At 41.5% G+C, this 16782-nt stretch overlaps 1 protein-coding gene across 1 annotated transcript in view; it reads right to left on the bottom strand.

The window, feature by feature from the left end:
- LOC128736686 (uncharacterized) overlaps nt 1-16782 on the bottom strand; it is a 224327-nt gene that overhangs the window by 29213 nt on the left and 178332 nt on the right. Inside the window, exon 4 of the mRNA XM_053831174.1 lies at nt 7903-7975. Within this exon, the coding sequence (XP_053687149.1) occupies nt 7903-7975 (73 nt within the window). The remainder of the gene's footprint in view (nt 1-7902; nt 7976-16782) is intronic.

The raw sequence follows: 16782 nt of genomic DNA, 5'->3' as shown, positions 1-16782 counted from the left end.
TTTCCGACTGACTGGGCTGACGGGGCTGATCAAAGCTACCCTGGAGCGAGTGATGCGCTACGTGCGCGTTTCGGGGGCACTCTCGAGTCCTTTCGTATCGCGCAGAGAGTTCGGAAAGGGGATGGACTGTCCTGTATGTTATGCAATATAGCTATTGAAGGTGTGATCCGGCGAACGGGCATCGAAACGAGAAGAAAGATCTTCATCACTCCTAGCCTTCACAGACGACCTCGACATCATTACTAGAAACCTTGGGACTGCTGAGGCAATCTATGCTAGACTAAACACGGAGGCTAGCAGGATTGGGTTACAGATAAATGCGTCGAAAACTAAACATATATGTATTTGGAAGGGATTCCAGAGAAAGCAACATTTGGCTCCTACGGACAGTAACTATTGATGAACTGGAAGTGGTTGTTGTGTTCGTATCTTTGGTCACCGCCGACAATAATACGAGTAAGTAGATTCTACGATTTATTCAAGCTGGAAGTCGAGTCTACTTTTCCCCCCACAAGACGCTTCGATCAAGGAGTATACTCCACCGCACAAGCCTGATGATGTACAAAACGGTAACCAAACCGGTAGTCCTCTACGGACATGAGACAGTAACTTTGCTCACGGAAGACATACGTGCACGTATTTTAACGAAAGTTGCGGACTATTTTCAGCGGAGTACAAACGGATACCGGAGAGTGGCATAGGAATATGATTGCAGGCACTACTTGAAGAGACTGCACCTGGCGAAAGTTGGGAGACTACGGTGGGCCGGCCACGTCGCAAGGATGCCGGACGACTCTGCAGTGAAATCTGTTCTCATCAAGAACCCTAGCGGCACCAGCAATAAAGGGGCCCAACGTGCGAGATGGCTCGACCAGGCTAAAGCCGAGCTGCGTGTGTTTAGATGTGCAACCAAATGGCGATGAGTAGTCCCGAACCGAGTATAGTGGAGAGGAATTTTTTATACGGCATTCGGTTGATAGAAGAAAGCAGTAAAACTTGAGTGAAAGTGTGTTAGAGTGAGTATAGGTCGATCGAGGCATCTTACGTTCTAGCAGAAGATTAATATTAAAGCCTACTAACAGAAAAATCGGACGAATACCCACGGCTGTTAGAAGCTGCCTTAAAAATGGGGAGGAACTTAACCGTATGGAAACGTGGAAAGAAAAGCAAGCTCTCCCCAAAGAATAAACGGAGAATTCGTAGAATTGCTGTGAACCAAAACAGGAATAGAATCACAAATTAGTGCAGAATTCGAGCTTTCACTTACTACACGTGGAGTATAAGTTCTCTCAAACAATGAGAACTTGGAGTGGCGTAAACGACTTGGAAATCCCAACCGTGTTCCAGGTGACACGGTTGTCAGCTAGGTGACACGACTCGCCGTGGCGAGTTACGGCGAGTGACAATTGTCGTATTGAGTCACGTAACTCGCAGAATAAGGGTGATTGTGTTGAGTGTTGAATTAGTATCTGAAAACTGCACAATACAATACGAGAAACATCACGCATAGCACACTAATTCACCGCGTGCGACGGACACGGTCTAACACGCATGAAAAACAACAACAGTAACAACAATGTTTTTCATAAATTGAGGGTTCGCCTCTACTTCTGCTTGCCTAAGCCTGCAAAACGTAAGTCGCTTAGGTTTATTCGCAGGCAGCAGCTCTTGAACCTGTAGTGTGGAAAGGATGCATTTTTACCCGGTTCAGCACCCTCCACACCTTTCAGTGTGACACGGGGCTATGGAGCAACTTGGGTTATGCTTGTCTTGGGAACAATTCCAGCAATCCGAAAAATTTCATGGAAGGAAGGAATGTCTGATTATTTATACGGAATTATTTTTATATGACTGCTCTGCACATAAAAATAATACCGTCGCAGAGGAAAGTGTGATGCGTATGCGGGAAGATAAAGTCGAGAGAATGGTAACAAAATTAGGTATTAGACTAACTGCTACAACGAGGGCTGATAGTTTAGTTAGAAAAACAGTCGAGCGTCAATCCACTACCCGATATCTTTTCGGTCTATATCGAAATTTACCAGTTTACTCGATTAATTATTTTTTGCATCAGACATTCCTTCCTTCCCCATAATATAGTTTACGTTCATGATCCCGTATAGTGTCATATACAAGTAAATAAAAAGATTTAAACATTTCCATTTGGAAAGCTTGATTGAACATGGCTAGGCAGGGTCTTGGTTTTTTTTTTATTTAGCAAGATAAGCCTGAGTTTTGTAATGGTAGACGGAGGGGACGGTTGAAGAAAGTAATGAAACAAAATGTTTATAGTTTCTCAGCAGAGTGGGACAAGACGTGAAGGGGAAAGAGCAGAATAATAGGTAAGAGAGGATCATTGAAGCAACGCTTATTAAGTATGTGTACCGTTCCTCTTTACTCAAGGTGGGGGATCCGTCGATAATGCTACAATCCACAACTCAAAACCTGCAAAACAGAGGTTTGCTGATAGAGAAGTCTTAGTTCTCGAGTAGATCTACATCCGATCGAGAACTTCTGATCCATCTTTGCACGTGGTGTTTACGCAAACAACCAGCTGTTTGACAACGTAAACCAGTTCAAAAGTCGTATTACGATTTTTTTGCTTATTAAATATTAGCTGTTTATTGGCAAGGTTTATTCCCGCTGTGCATCTGTAGTGGCGGAACCGCCATGTCGAATATTTAATAGGTCGTTTAAGCAAAGAGTTTCTGGCGATTTGGAAGCAGTCTTATACGTTACCAGTTTTCAAAACTGGTGACCGGCAAAATATAGGAAATTATCGCGGCATAACTAGCCTCTCTGCGTCGTGTAAGCTGTTTTAAATAATTGTGAGCCCTGCTGTTCTTGCTCATGCAAAAAGTTACATTTCCTTCGATCAGCACGGATTTATGCCAGGTCGTTCTGTTTGTGCGAATCTTCTGGATTTTACATCGACTTGCATCTCTCGCATCTAGAGCAGGAGGTTCAAGTTGATGTAATTTACACAGATTTGAAGGCCGCGTTTGACCGTATTGATAATCGAATACTTTTTGTAAACTTTCCAGACTTGGCGCATCGCAATACTTTGTTGAGTGGTTATATTCTTATTTAAGTGATCGAACACTACACGTGCAGCCCAATTCATGTCTCTCCTCCCCATTTACAAATAGATCGGGGGTACCACAAGGCAGCAATATGGGCCCATTGCTTTTCTCGTTATATTTTAATGACGTTGCTTTACTTTTGGGTGATGGATGTAAGTTGATATACGCGAACGATTTGAAACTAACTCGCTGTTCGATCCATTGAAGATTGCCAAAATTTGCAAAAGCTGCTTGACACTTTCGTCAATTGGTGTCCCAGGAACTGGCTCATCGTTAGCACGGCTAAATGTCAGATTATGGCCTTCCATCGAACTGCCAGCCCTATATTGTTTGAATATAGCATTGATGGCCAAGTACTTAAGAGAGTAGAACATGTCAACGACCCCGTCTTACTCCTTTTGATTTTTCTTGATGAATGATTCATGCTGAATTCTATATTTACCCTCTGAAACCTCTTGACGAATAGCTTCAGTAGATGTCTTGTTTTCTCTGCCGTAGATCAGTTTGATGTCCCGAAAGTAAAGCAGCTATCGATTTTTGGAATATTGTGCCGGTTTTGTCAGTGTTTGTTTTGAACTCAGCAAAAAAGAACGAAACAAATACTGATTATTTCAAAAGGCGCGTGACCTAAGAAACTGAAAAGCATTCGCGTCGAAGAAGTAGGAGCACCTATGCAATCACTTTCGAGAGGCAAAGTCGTACCTCGACTCGAAGCCAACTGGGAATCAAACCCTCTATGATAATAATCAATAACAGTCGCGATAAAAAGCCACCTCAGTTATTAATAACTCAGACAACAGTTTATCACGAATAATGAGCGCGGCGACATCTTACTGCGGTAAACTGTCGTCGCGGTTAGAAAACTGGTTTAAAGATAAATTCTGGTCAATAACTTTGCACTCAATTTTTTCATTGCTTTCAAATGTCCCACAAACTTGTTTAGAATATTAAAATACACATTTTCTCTGAAGACTGATTATCACTAGGATGCATATTCAATAAGTTATGAAATATTTAAAAAAAAATCCAAACAGTTAATTTTTTCTCAATTTTGAGTTACTTCAGGCAAACCAAATCACGGTGAGAGGAAAGTACTGCATTTTATTTACAAAAAGAAAACAAAAACTTCCATCAACTGCACTCCAAAGCAACGCCGGAAAAAAGTACCTTTGCAGTCACTTTATCGGCTGAGTTGTACCTCGGGCACAATTGGGAGGCCAAGTCCTCTATGAATACGGTTAATAAAAAATGCAATAAAAAGTTGCTCTAGTTCTTAAGAACTCCAGTAACAGTTTACTGCGAATAATAAGCGCGACGACACGCGTACTACAGTAAACTGTCGTCGCGGTTAGAAAACTGGTTTCGTGCAACACAACAGAGGATGTAAATTTATCCGATTATTTTTCAGTTGTTAAATGCTTCGCCGAATTGGATGAATTTTATTTGGTTATTTAAACGCCCAAAGCCTAGTCTTTGAGTTTGATTTCTCACTGTGTTTCATACAAAACTTCAGTTGCGAATAAATTCTCACAGCATATCGTCCTAATCGGTTAAAAGGAAAACATGGTCGCGCAACTCTCCATGACGGTTTACTTTCTGGACATCAATTTGGTATAGGTGGTCAATCGAAACAGATATTCCCTGACCTGTTGGAATGAGGAGACTCCGTCACTTTTGACGTAAAACTACGTCTTATCGCAGCGTGTCAATTCAAAATATACTTTCAGGAAAGCGTCACGAAATATTGAAAGATTTGATGGTTTGCATACCAACCGATTCACAGGAGATGTTGATAAAACGTGGATTTTCAATTGTTAGTTTGTAAAAGATAATGAAAAGTTTCAAGGTCGCTTTGCTCCCCAGACAAGACGAACGACGATTCGACGCGCATTCTGAAATTGTTACAACAATTACAATTATCGAACTTTTAACGGAAAAAGGTAACAAAGTTTCCCCGTCCCAACAGGTCTTATCTTCTTCTTTGTTTCTTCTGAACCTAGGCAAATATGATGTCCTGGAGGTAAACTGTACTGGGAAAATGCGCAACAATCCTCTTACTTCGCGCGATTGCATGAAAAGATATCATGTCATAATGCTGGTAAAACTGAAGTCTTGTAAGGAAAAAGCGATGAAAGCAGTAACATTGAGCGATCTAACAGTCCATTTGTTCAGTATATAAAATTTATAGTTTTTTCCAGTTGAGTACTCAGCTGATAAGGGGTTATCAGATTCGACCAGAAAATGGCTAAAGCATCAGATCGCTTGTAGTCATTCTCTGATCTGTCGGAACTGATAATGCTTTATCAGCTAAGTCCATGCTGTTGGCCTAAAGGTTCAACCACGCGTCATTAATTATTTTTCAAAAGCAATTTCCAGGCTCAAAATATATTCATTGAGTTCTGATGGTCAAAAACAATAAAGTGAGAACAATTTCGTGTATGCAACTATTATTTTGAGCAGATTTTGAGCTTCTGAAGTCCCAGAAAGCGACGGCGCGTGCGAACCTTAACAGAAAATGTTTTCTCTGTCAAATCACGCCACTACTCTTGTAAACTTTAATATAAATTGAAATGTTCAATAATAAATAAAAAGTGGTATGCACATTAAATGTACTATAAATTATCTCGTTTTTCATAGAGTTGTTGTCGACGGCAGAAAAAGTGTAAGTTTAATTTCTTTTTGCACGTGTTTACTAGGAACAAGACCATCGTGATTTGCATCATCATTCGCGAGCTCATCTGTGGACCGTTTACAGTAGAAAGAAGCTGCTGCTGTGCTGTACCAGAGCGCTGCATCAGTGCGGCATAGTGCAGGTTGCACAAGTTGCTATCATTAGGCGTTTGCTCTGTTGCGTGCTTTGGAAGCGTTAATTGCAGTAAATTTAATAACAATTATAAGTACAAGCTGTTCCTTGTTGCGTTGTGGTTGAGTATTTATGGAGGGGAAGAAACCATGCGTGATCTTTTGTGGTTGCTCGAAATCACGCTCCGCTCCGCGCCGCGCCGTGATGGTAGTTGCTATCCCAGGAAGGCAGCGATGCAGTTTTTCGAAGTTTCAGGTACGCACACGTTTCGTATTTCGTGCAACTTGCAGCGAAACAAATTGAGCTTGATTGACAAGTGCAATATACAGGAAGAAATTTTAACTTTAGCCAAACAGGCACGGCACAGTGTGGGTGATACGTGTTGCAATACGACAGGAAGTTTCAAATCTTTTCTACTAATATAAGCTTAAATGTGCTGTTGTTATTTTTTCTCTCCATCCTAACCTGCAACGGATCACACAGCAACAACAACGGGGCTTCTTTCGACTTGATCACCCGCCGCAACGCAACCAATAAATCAGATCCCCACAACTTCTGCACAACACTATTGCACATGAAAGAAGCGCAAAAAAAGCAACGATCGTATCGTTTCCTGGATCGAAGGCGACGATCTTTCAAGGAGGACTAGATCTTATGCGCCGTACGAAGAAGGACCATCGATCGTGTCGTTGTCATTAGCGGCAAAATTGCTCCACCCCGCCCGATTTGGACTATGCGGCAGATCCAGTTCCATCGTCATAGCTAAGCTTGTCGAGCGAGGCTGACTGCTTCCCCGACAGCTGGCTGGCCCCGCTTCCTGTGGGTAAGCTGAAATCGAAAGTTCGAAACCGTAACGGGGAACGGAGTGACGTGCATCGGGTCAGAATGAATGAAGAACGTAAATTTATTGTACAGTTGCGTACGATGCAAGTTTACGGTCGATAATTGATTGGCGACAGATTTAATGTGTGTCTAATAGATGGCTAATAAACGTGACGAGAGGTAGCGTAACGTGACGTCATTACCGCACACAGCAGCGCCAATAAAGAGAGAAGATGGGCGGTGATAATTGAATGTCAAAACTAACCGAATGCGGATGTCGTTCGGCCGATTGTCATGACGATGACATCGTCGGTCTAAACAAACAAGGATCACCGTGTTCTATCGCTGGCTGTCGAATTAGCATTCAGACCGGTGCGGTGTGGTGAGTTCGTATGCGAAAAGAAGGCTGGGAATTAGAGTTTGGATGAAAAAAGTTGATCATCTTCATCAGATATCATCCGTTTACAAATCGTTCCACGGACGGATCATCGGTGCGAGGAACATTTGCGTTGGGCCTTGATATTTAAAGATCATCCGCAGAGCGCAGCAAAGGACAGTCGACAGATATGTATGCATACTAAAGGGGAATTGTGTTGATGGATCTTCTTCTGCACCTTCTTAGAGAGCATCGGACATCGTGCGATCGTGATCCTCGGTTGCCACCATTTTTTCCTTCTCTAGTTACTGACAGGGGTGCTATACCCTCTAGTGAATTGCTTTATTAGTTCGAACCGAACGCGATCGCGATCATGCCTTTTATTGCCCACTTTGCTTCGGTGTCTCGTGATGAGTTGTGTTGTGCATTCCCCCGGTCGAAATGTATTAATTTTCCTGCATGCGCACGTACCACATCTTAGCCGGATGGGACTGACATTTGTAAAGTTTGCCTGCCACCTCCCCGTGCCTAGCCTAGCCTAACCTAGCCCGGTGTCGTTAGGTTAGGAGAGAAGCGCACCATGTCGCACACCGATCAAGACCGTGATGCTCGTCCTTGATCTTAATCGGATGCGCGTCGAACGACGCTGCGCTCCACAATGGCGATTGTCGAACGGGGCGCTCTCAGGTCTGGTGACCGATCCAATCGATCGTCGTCGATGGATCTAACGAACGAACGGACTTGACTGCGGATGGGTTTGTTGCTTAGAATATGACTAATTGCTGCAGCAGCCTGCAGCAGCTGGCGGCGAAACTCACCTGACCGACGTGTCGTTTCACTTCCTCTGTCTTGTGATCCCGCATCGGGTTGTCGAAGCCGCACAGTCCGATCCTGCAAAATAAATAGAAAGATCAATTTAGTACTTTGGAATTGTGTGTGATTGTGCATTGTTAGTCAGAAAAAAATCCTCCAATTATTCTCTTGGTACTCAAACTTCTGGTACTTAAACAGGTTTCCACAGTCAAATTACGCAGCTAATGACCCCACCAAAGGGTAGGGTTTAACTAATTGTTTCGCAAACATTGTGGGGGCCCTAACGGGAATGAAACGACGCAATCCATCTTCGGCCTTGTTTGAAATTGGGCCGTTTTTCTTATTCCTTAATGTTTTGCGTGGTCCTTAATGACTGCAGTTAGTACTGCCTTGTTTGGGGCCAATCAAAAAGAAGTAAATGGAGCCTGAAATGATGATAAATTGCAGTCTTTAGCATTTCGAGCAGCTCCAAAGTTTTTTTTCTTCCCTTTAAAACTGCAAGTCAATTCGTTTCTGGATGCATTTAGTGCATGCAGTAGATTAGCGTGAGCAAAAAAATAAATAAGCTAATTTTTAGGAGCGTAATTGCTGCACTGTAATGACGCCTACAAGTCCCTGAGCTTAAGGTACGGTCATTCATTGGGACCCATGGTTTGTTTGGGGAAGGGTATAGAGTGTGGCGCCGCTACCGTAGCACACAATTGCAGCAACCAGCCGAGTTGTTGTCTGTGGGATAATGTTTCTTTCGTTCTAGTTGAGTGACGGCTAGACCCGGTCTCGGTGTGTTCATATTAAATTTTAATAGGCTAATGCGCCCTTATACGCCAATACGCCTGCTGCTCGTATGTGGTGGCATGTAAGCGCATTTGCGTACACATACAATTGGCTAAGCCAGTACGCGGGCCCAACCCTAAAAAAAGCGCGCGCTTATTTCAATTCAGTCATTTTTTGTGAAAGTGAAATACCGCACTCATGTTTGTTATTGGACATGAATATTAATTTTTTCGAACGGTTCGACCGGGCTAATGTATTGTCAGTAAGGTTGATCTGACGGGACCGCTAAACCGCACCGAAATGTGGTGTGGACCCTTGGCAGAACCCGTCGTCGGTCGCAGCCCCCCCCACGCCGGCCGCCGCACGGTTGAATGGATTCTATATAGTGCGGACAATTAGGACCCATAGTTCGGGTGTCCCATTCTGTGTGCCTTGAGGCTAGAAACTCGAGCTCGGTTCATGATTCATTCGGAAATTATGTCCACACAATTGTATGCAGGTAGGCTCGACTGGGGTTACGAAATTGGCGATCATGGCTAGTAGTAGCATGGTCAAAAGTGACCGTGTCCCGAAAGCATGGCCATTATTGGCGGTGCATTTATTTATATACTGTTAATTTATTCAAGATATTTTATTATTATAAGCTGGTTGTGTCTTATACTAGCTTCAGTTTTCTTGTGTTTTTCTTTTGTTTTATGCGAGATAAGAATGTCGGCGAAGTGTCCCGGCATTTGACAAAAACGTGTCTTTTTTTTAAACGGAGATACTCCCATTAATTGAGAAGACGTTCGATCGGCACAAAACTTTGGGTTTTTGCTAACCGGAAATGAACAATCTGACAAAATTTGGTTTAAATCCGAGAAGGTCAATTACATGGGACTCGGACACTTGATATGGAATGACCTATATTTTAAAAGTGGTTAGAATTTTACCATATTTTTGATCGCTATTTCATACTAGCTGTAACCCGCGTGCGTCGTTTCGCGTCGAATTGAAACCAAATCGGAGGTACCCAGCCTAATTTTCTATAATTTCGACGAGAAAACATTTTTTTGTTGTGATTCCACTACCTTCACTGTGACTTTACTGGATTCACTATAACGGAGATAACCGGAATGTATGGCCAAGTTGTTTGAGTCTTTGTCTGCATTTATATATTAATTTACCACTATCAACTGTATCGTTGGGGTTTTAACCAGGACACTGACATCTGTACATCGTTGTATGACGAATATTGTTTTGTTATTAACACTAATTTTGTACCCCTTTTTTCGGACTCGCAACAAATCCTCGCCTGGGTAAGAGAGTGGTCGTGAGGTGCTCGCACCAGCTGTAGTTTAGCTGGACATGTATTAGTTTCAGTTTTTTATAAAGCATTTAGGGAACAAGCTGTGATTCATGCCACGAAAACATGACGTCTTGTCAAGCGTCTGGTTTTATTTACAGACGGAATAACCTGGAAATTAAATAAATTTATTTAATTTCCAGGGTTCGTATTCTACTAAGACGCTCCAAACTTCAGAAGACGGAATAAGTCAATTATAACATGCCGAGCCGTTTCCAAATAGATGCAATCTACACTGCCTTCTCTGCTACTTTTGATAAGTTAAATCATGAAAATGCGGTTGCCAAACTCGACAGGATGGTTTAAAAAAGTCGGAGAATCGATATCCAGAGCGTTTATTGCTACGTCCGGTATTCCACAAGGCAGCCATCTGGGTCCGTTTAACTTTGAGCTGTACTTCAACGATGTAAACTTTTCGCTACGTGAACCCAGGTTTTCCTTTGCTGATGATCTTAAGATCTATCGCGAGGTCAAAAAAGTAGAAGAAGCCACGTTCCTGCAACAACTGGGAGCTTTTCAACATTACAGAAGTACTCAGTTGTGCCATCCTCCTGAAAACAACGGCCATTCCCTTTCGGCTATTGTCTCGGCGGTGAACTGATTAAAAGAGAGTCCTGCATTAAGGCGCTGGGAGTCCATCTTGACTCACAGCTTACCCACAAGCAACGCACATCGTTGCTAAAGGATCTCGAGGTTTTGGCCCAATTATGGGAACCGCGAAAAACTTCACTGATATACATTGCTTGAAGAATTTGTACTGCGTTCGTTCGACGCTGGAGTATAGTTCGGTGATCTGGAATCGAGCAACCAAGAGAAATCTGTACCGTGCAATCCTTGTAGTTGATATCCTGATGGCGAGGGCTGATTGTTCATGGCTTCTGAACCATATTAGTCTACGAGCTCAACCACGATCTCTTCGTAGCAGAACGTTCCCCCAAGTACCGTTGCGTAGAACAAATTATGCAGCAAACGGGGCTATCGTCGTTTTACCTTACTCGTAGGACTATTCTTGAGGACTTTTTGAAGCCTGGCTTCTGGTATAAATGCCATTAGTTCATCCTCGAGGGTCCTTAAACTTTATTAGGAAAGATACTCCCAACGACTGTAAATAAACTATTATCTATATGGGAAGCGTTTGGTACGGGAGGTTCACGCTTTCTTCCTTCCTCTTGATTTCAAGGAGTTTAATGGAATTAGGTATTATTTTTGGTTCCACTTGATTCCTTGGAGTTCTCTCTGCGGTACATACTGTGCAGTTGACCTGGCCGTTGACAGTTTGGTCCGCGAGGAACGGGAACATGGCTTGGTACAAAGTTAGAATAAAAAAAACGGAAAAGTCAAAAGAATCGAAATCAAAATAATAACAATTTTTTTATCAAAAAATTTCGCAATGGTTCTAAATTGCTACCTTGCGGCACCTCTGAAATATTGGAGAGCTGTACTGGAATCTCCAATCCGATTTTTCACATATTTTGATTTTTCCTTTTGGTTTTAACCATATTTTGCTAGTTTCAGGTGTTTTGAAATTATTTTTGCTAACTCTGGCCTGATTTTTGAATAGGTCATAACTGCAAATGAAAGATTCTCTTCGCGTCTCCTTTCTTACGTCTAACACGACGCTGCAAATACAGTTGACGGCATCTTTTTCGCACGATATGATTATTGGCGTCATATACTAGCTAATCGGAAAGAAAAAAAATGCATTGAAATGCTTTCATGCAGCCGTAATATTTAGACGTAAGAGAGGAGCCGTGAAGAGAATCTCTCATTTGCAGTAATGACCTATTCAAAATTCAGGCCAGAATTGTTGTATCACTGTTTTAACGGTGTTGTTTTTTCATTGTCTTCTGTATGCGAATGTGAATGGAAGCATGTATGATATGTCCCGCCATAACTCCAGAATCCCCGATTTGTTCTGAACCAAACCTGGCATTGCCAAAAAGGACGGCGGCCCCTACTAAGGGGAGGTCGCAGTAAGTAAAAGTGGCTGTGTTTATATCGTATTCGGACCGATAAGAGTTGTATAAGTGACTGAAAAGTGAAGGGGTCTGGAAGTGGAAAGGGGGTACCATCCGGGCGATATTACAATAGGCCAGCGATACTGGTCGCAGTGATGAGTACACTCCTAAAAAAGGGGCTCAAGATAGGGATTTAAAAATTTCTGTTTCTCTTTCCATATAGGGACTTTAGGAGAGAAAACAAAGAGGCTGAAAGTCTCTGTAATAAAAAACAAAAAAAGGCGAGAAAACAGACATAAAAGTGACTGCGTGATAAATTACCGTTACGATAACAGATGTACAACCCAAGTAACAATTTGGGTTTTGACGGATTTCACGCTAACTCGACCAAAGGTTAGCACGAGCCTCTCAGAATTCAATGAAACTTTGTGTGTGTGTAAAGAGTTCATGTAAATAAGCAACTTTGCATACTTAGTTTTTCCAAAATTGCTCTAGACTAACTTTTGGAAAGGACGCATTTTTTTCATTTTTTTTAAATTTAACTCGAAAACTATAGGACCTACAAAAAAAAGATCTATCAATGACTTTTAGAAAATGTTCTGAATTTTTATAAAAAAATGCTGAAAAATTAAAAATCGAATTCTTAAAAAACTCCATTTCAGAAATTGATGAAATTTTTTTTGAAGATAGATAATTTGGTATGTGGCCTACAAATCTTCCATACATCGCAAGATGGTCAAACTGAAGGAGAAAAAAATTCCTAACAAAAACTTTTTGCTTACCGGGACAAAGAGGTATTTCAGTATTTCCAAAATTATAGCACTTGCAAAAAAATGATGTGTAAAAAACTTTTAGAAAATTTTCTGAATTTTCATAATAAAATACTGAAAAAATCAAAATTATTTCCTACACTGAAAAAATTGTCAAATTGAAGAGAAAAAAGTTTTCCTAACAAAAAGTTTTTCAAGTCCTTACCGGGAAAAAAGATATTTCAGTATTTCCAAAGTTATAGCAGCTACAAAAAAAAGATGTATGAGTGACCTCATACAATATTTGTTTGTAGGTTGATGACTGTTGATTGAAAAATTTTGTTTCTTAACATGTGATGATGTGATGAGCAAGTATTCTATCATTGAATAACAGAGCTGAAGGACATACTTGCAAATCTTCGTCGGGGGGAGATGTAGCGTTCCTAGACCAGATTTCGAATCGAACTGATTGTTTTGTGATTATCTAGGTCTCGTAATGAAGAATATGCGGGCCATTAGCGAAAGCTTAGTTAATTGTTTTCACTTCAGTTCGGCAGGGTATTATTGCAAATCCAAGTTTGCGAGTTAAGTAAAACATTACTTTCTTGTACACGCGAAAGAAAAATTAAACCCATTAGGTTGCCATACTATAGATCTTAGTTCCGGATGTTTTAAAGTGTTACAGATGAAAAGTCTGCTAATATGTGCAAGTTACTTGCTTCAAAGCGATGAATTTCGGGATCGATACGGAGTACTTAATTGCAATGAATGATTCTTATGTAAAAATTACTAGAAAGTTCGATGCAATTTGTGAATAAAAATGCGCTCATTGAAAGTAAAAAGTAAATTTAGTTTTCAAATTGAAAATAAAAAGAATATTTAACAGCACAAACAAAAATAAAAATAAAATTAGTTCTGATTCAATGAGCAATTTATTTTATAAATGTAAGGAAAAGTTTTTTTTTCCAAACCTAATATTTCCAGAAATATAAGCAAATTTGATTTAACAAAAACATGTTTTTTTTAATCAGAAAGTTGGCCTGTTAATCGGGTAAATTTGTGTGTTTTTGATCTAAATAAAATAGACAACCTTCCAAAATTTGGTTCAAATACAAAAAGGTCGGTCTGATGTTTGCATTTTTCTCGGTGACTTCGCATTGAACGACCCAAAGAGGGTTTCTTAATGATAGTTTTTTTTCTGGAACTTCTCATTTAATAAGCAATTTTCTTATTCAATATCAGTAATATCAGAAAAATTGCGGAATCTTTCTCAGGTAAGAAAGAACATCTAATATAACACAAACATCTTTCAATATTTTGGTTTCGATGTTGAATTTCGACAAACAGAAAATGAAATTATGAAGTGCGTCATTTCGTACTACATTACTTCGTTTTCCACAGTTTTCATTATTTTTTAACTTTTACACGAAATAAATATTTCATATTAACGTTTATTACTTTAATTCTATCCATCAAACTATGTATTTGAATGGATCGATTAGACTGTAATGAGAAGGTTATGAAACATAAAAATCAAGAATCAGCGATTTATAGGGATTTAAAGAGGAATACTCCTAACCTGGTAAAGGGCGGCGAAGGGCCGCAACGGAGGGTTAATAGCTCCAATGAAGACAAAGCGATGAGTCGCTAATAAACTGTGTGTGCCCCCCGTCGTCGCTGAAGTAAAAATTAATTGCATAAACAAACCGCAGGATGAACGTCAATAAACTGTCTAATTAAAAGAGGATAGAGTAAGAACATAACCTAGGAATACATAAAACAAACAATGGTTGAAGTCATGTTGTAAACTAATGGGTAACTTCAATAGATCGTAATTGTTAACCAATAAAAATTTTTTTTTCACGTTGTGAAGAACATTATTTTTCTGCGACTTCCACGCATTCAAATAGGCTCAAAAAAGTGCCAACCATTGAACGAAAAATTGTAGTGAACGCACCCGATTACCGCATGATTACCGCCAAATACAGCTTTAATTGCACGGCGTCCTCAACGTGTAAATAGTATTCATTACAGCACCCGGTAGCGCTATTATTATTATTCGACTTCGGTCGACTTCCTGCGCCCGTACGGACAGAAGAAAAAAAGTGCTAAACCTATTGTTATTCGTTAGTGCAGCGGTGGCGGCGGCGACGGCGGCAACGGTAGCAGCAGCGGCGCAAATGAAGCCTAATTTTCCCTCAACGGTGCAAATGCTTTGCCACCAGAGAAAAAACCAGAGACGCAATGGCGCAGACAATTGTGTGCAATTAACTTTTTCGCTCGCGAAGGGACCAGCGGAAAAATTAATCTCATTATTAGTTGTCTTGCTGGGAAATGATTGCTCACGTACAAAAATATACGTTAATTTGAATCATTACCGTTTGCTTGGTTCCGAAATGGCTACGCTCCGACCGCGTGACATTGAGCCTCTATGCTGCATTCTGTGAGTCTGTGAGTCAGCACATTTTTCCCGTTTAAAAACCTCCTCGGTATCCTTACGTCCATCGCTTCAATTGATGGCGGTACCATGCGACTGCTTTAGTGGATCGGTGAAACGGTCTCAGGCCGCCGCTTGGTAGTAGGTACGTACCTACGCTACTACGGTGTGCATGCATAACTAAAATTCGATTCAGGGACGACAAGCCTGCGAACAGAGATAAAGGCCTGCAAACCGCTCCCATTATTGAGATCAACTTCGATCAGTCAGCGGGGCTTGGTATGGAGAAATCGAGATCGAAAACGACATAAATCACACCGCCTGCGCCTTCACCGCCACGATCACCACCGTCGTCGGTCAGGCCTTGTACTCTGTGGATAGTGTTCGAGTGGATCTACGCCACTTTTGTGTAACTAAAGAAGATCCTTCAGTCGGAGAACCAAAACAAAACTCCGAGCGGATGTTAGAAAGGCTGTTTTCCTCTTGTTGACTCCGTTCGCATCGATGATGATGATAGGATCGTAATTTCAGAGATTACAACAGCACGAAAATCGATTCGGCAGGCTTGACAGACTGACAGCTGTCACGTTGGGTAGACGATAAGCTTGCCACACTAGTGCAGCGCTAGAAAAAAATGGTGTCGCAAATTGGCTCGATGTTCTAGATCCAGTACGCGACTGACGATGACGACGACGACGATGGTGTCCCGTTCACATCCGTGCCGTGCGCTAGCCTTTCGCTGACAAGGTAGCCGCTCGGTTCAACGCCATTGCAGAATGGTTGTTGTTGAGTCAGTTTCAGCAACAGTCAGAATTGGGGACACAAACGGCAACCGGTAAGCCGACCAATTCAGGGCGTCGTCATTTAGAAACTCGTAAAACTGCAGTTCCTGGCCGTTAAAAGCAGCGTTTCAAGCAGAGCGTGATTGCTGCAGCGCAGGTATTACATGCTACTGCTCTCGGTAGCAAAGGTGTGCTACGGAGCGGTGCAGTTAAAAAAAAATAATACATAAAACTCGACGACCTTGCCGGTAATCGAGATCGCGAGCACGCGGGCTGCCAACCACTACTACTTTGCCACTACGACTTGTACCAAAACCGGTGGCAGCTGGTTGATGGTGTTAAACAACTTGCGCGTTGATTGAGTGTTTCGGTTAGTTTTCAAGAAAACGTAAAGCGAAAAAACTAAAACAATCCGTCTTCAACCAGCAAGTGAAATGAATTTCGACGGGGTCGTACTGTTGAAGGAGGGCAGCTGTTTGCGCTGTTTGAATTGTACAGGCCCCGGGAATAATTAGGTGGTAACCGATGATCTTATGTTTTTCCACTGCTCGAATGCGCTAACTTCCTGATGCAAAGTGAATTATGTGAGAGACTTTTGGTCGGTGGGTGTTGGGCTGTAAGTGCGATTACGCGTTTGTTGTGGGTTGTTTTTTATTGCTGCGTGCTGTTGCGATTTGGGTCTTTGGAGTGTGGCTCTATTCTAACTGTTAACATTTTTGTAAAGCAGTTCTTCTTCGGTAATCGATTTTGTTGCCATAGAAGTTCAAGTCACCACAGTTCCGTTAAAGCGATTCGGTATCTTCATGAACTAAAGTCTTGAATCTCAACGATTTTTAAGCC

The sequence above is a fragment of the Sabethes cyaneus genome, chromosome 2 (assembly GCF_943734655.1).
Source record: "Sabethes cyaneus chromosome 2, idSabCyanKW18_F2, whole genome shotgun sequence".
NCBI lineage: Eukaryota > Metazoa > Arthropoda > Insecta > Diptera > Culicidae > Sabethes > Sabethes cyaneus.
Note: the sequence above shows the minus strand (reverse complement) of the source record. Positions and strands in the feature narration are given on the sequence as shown.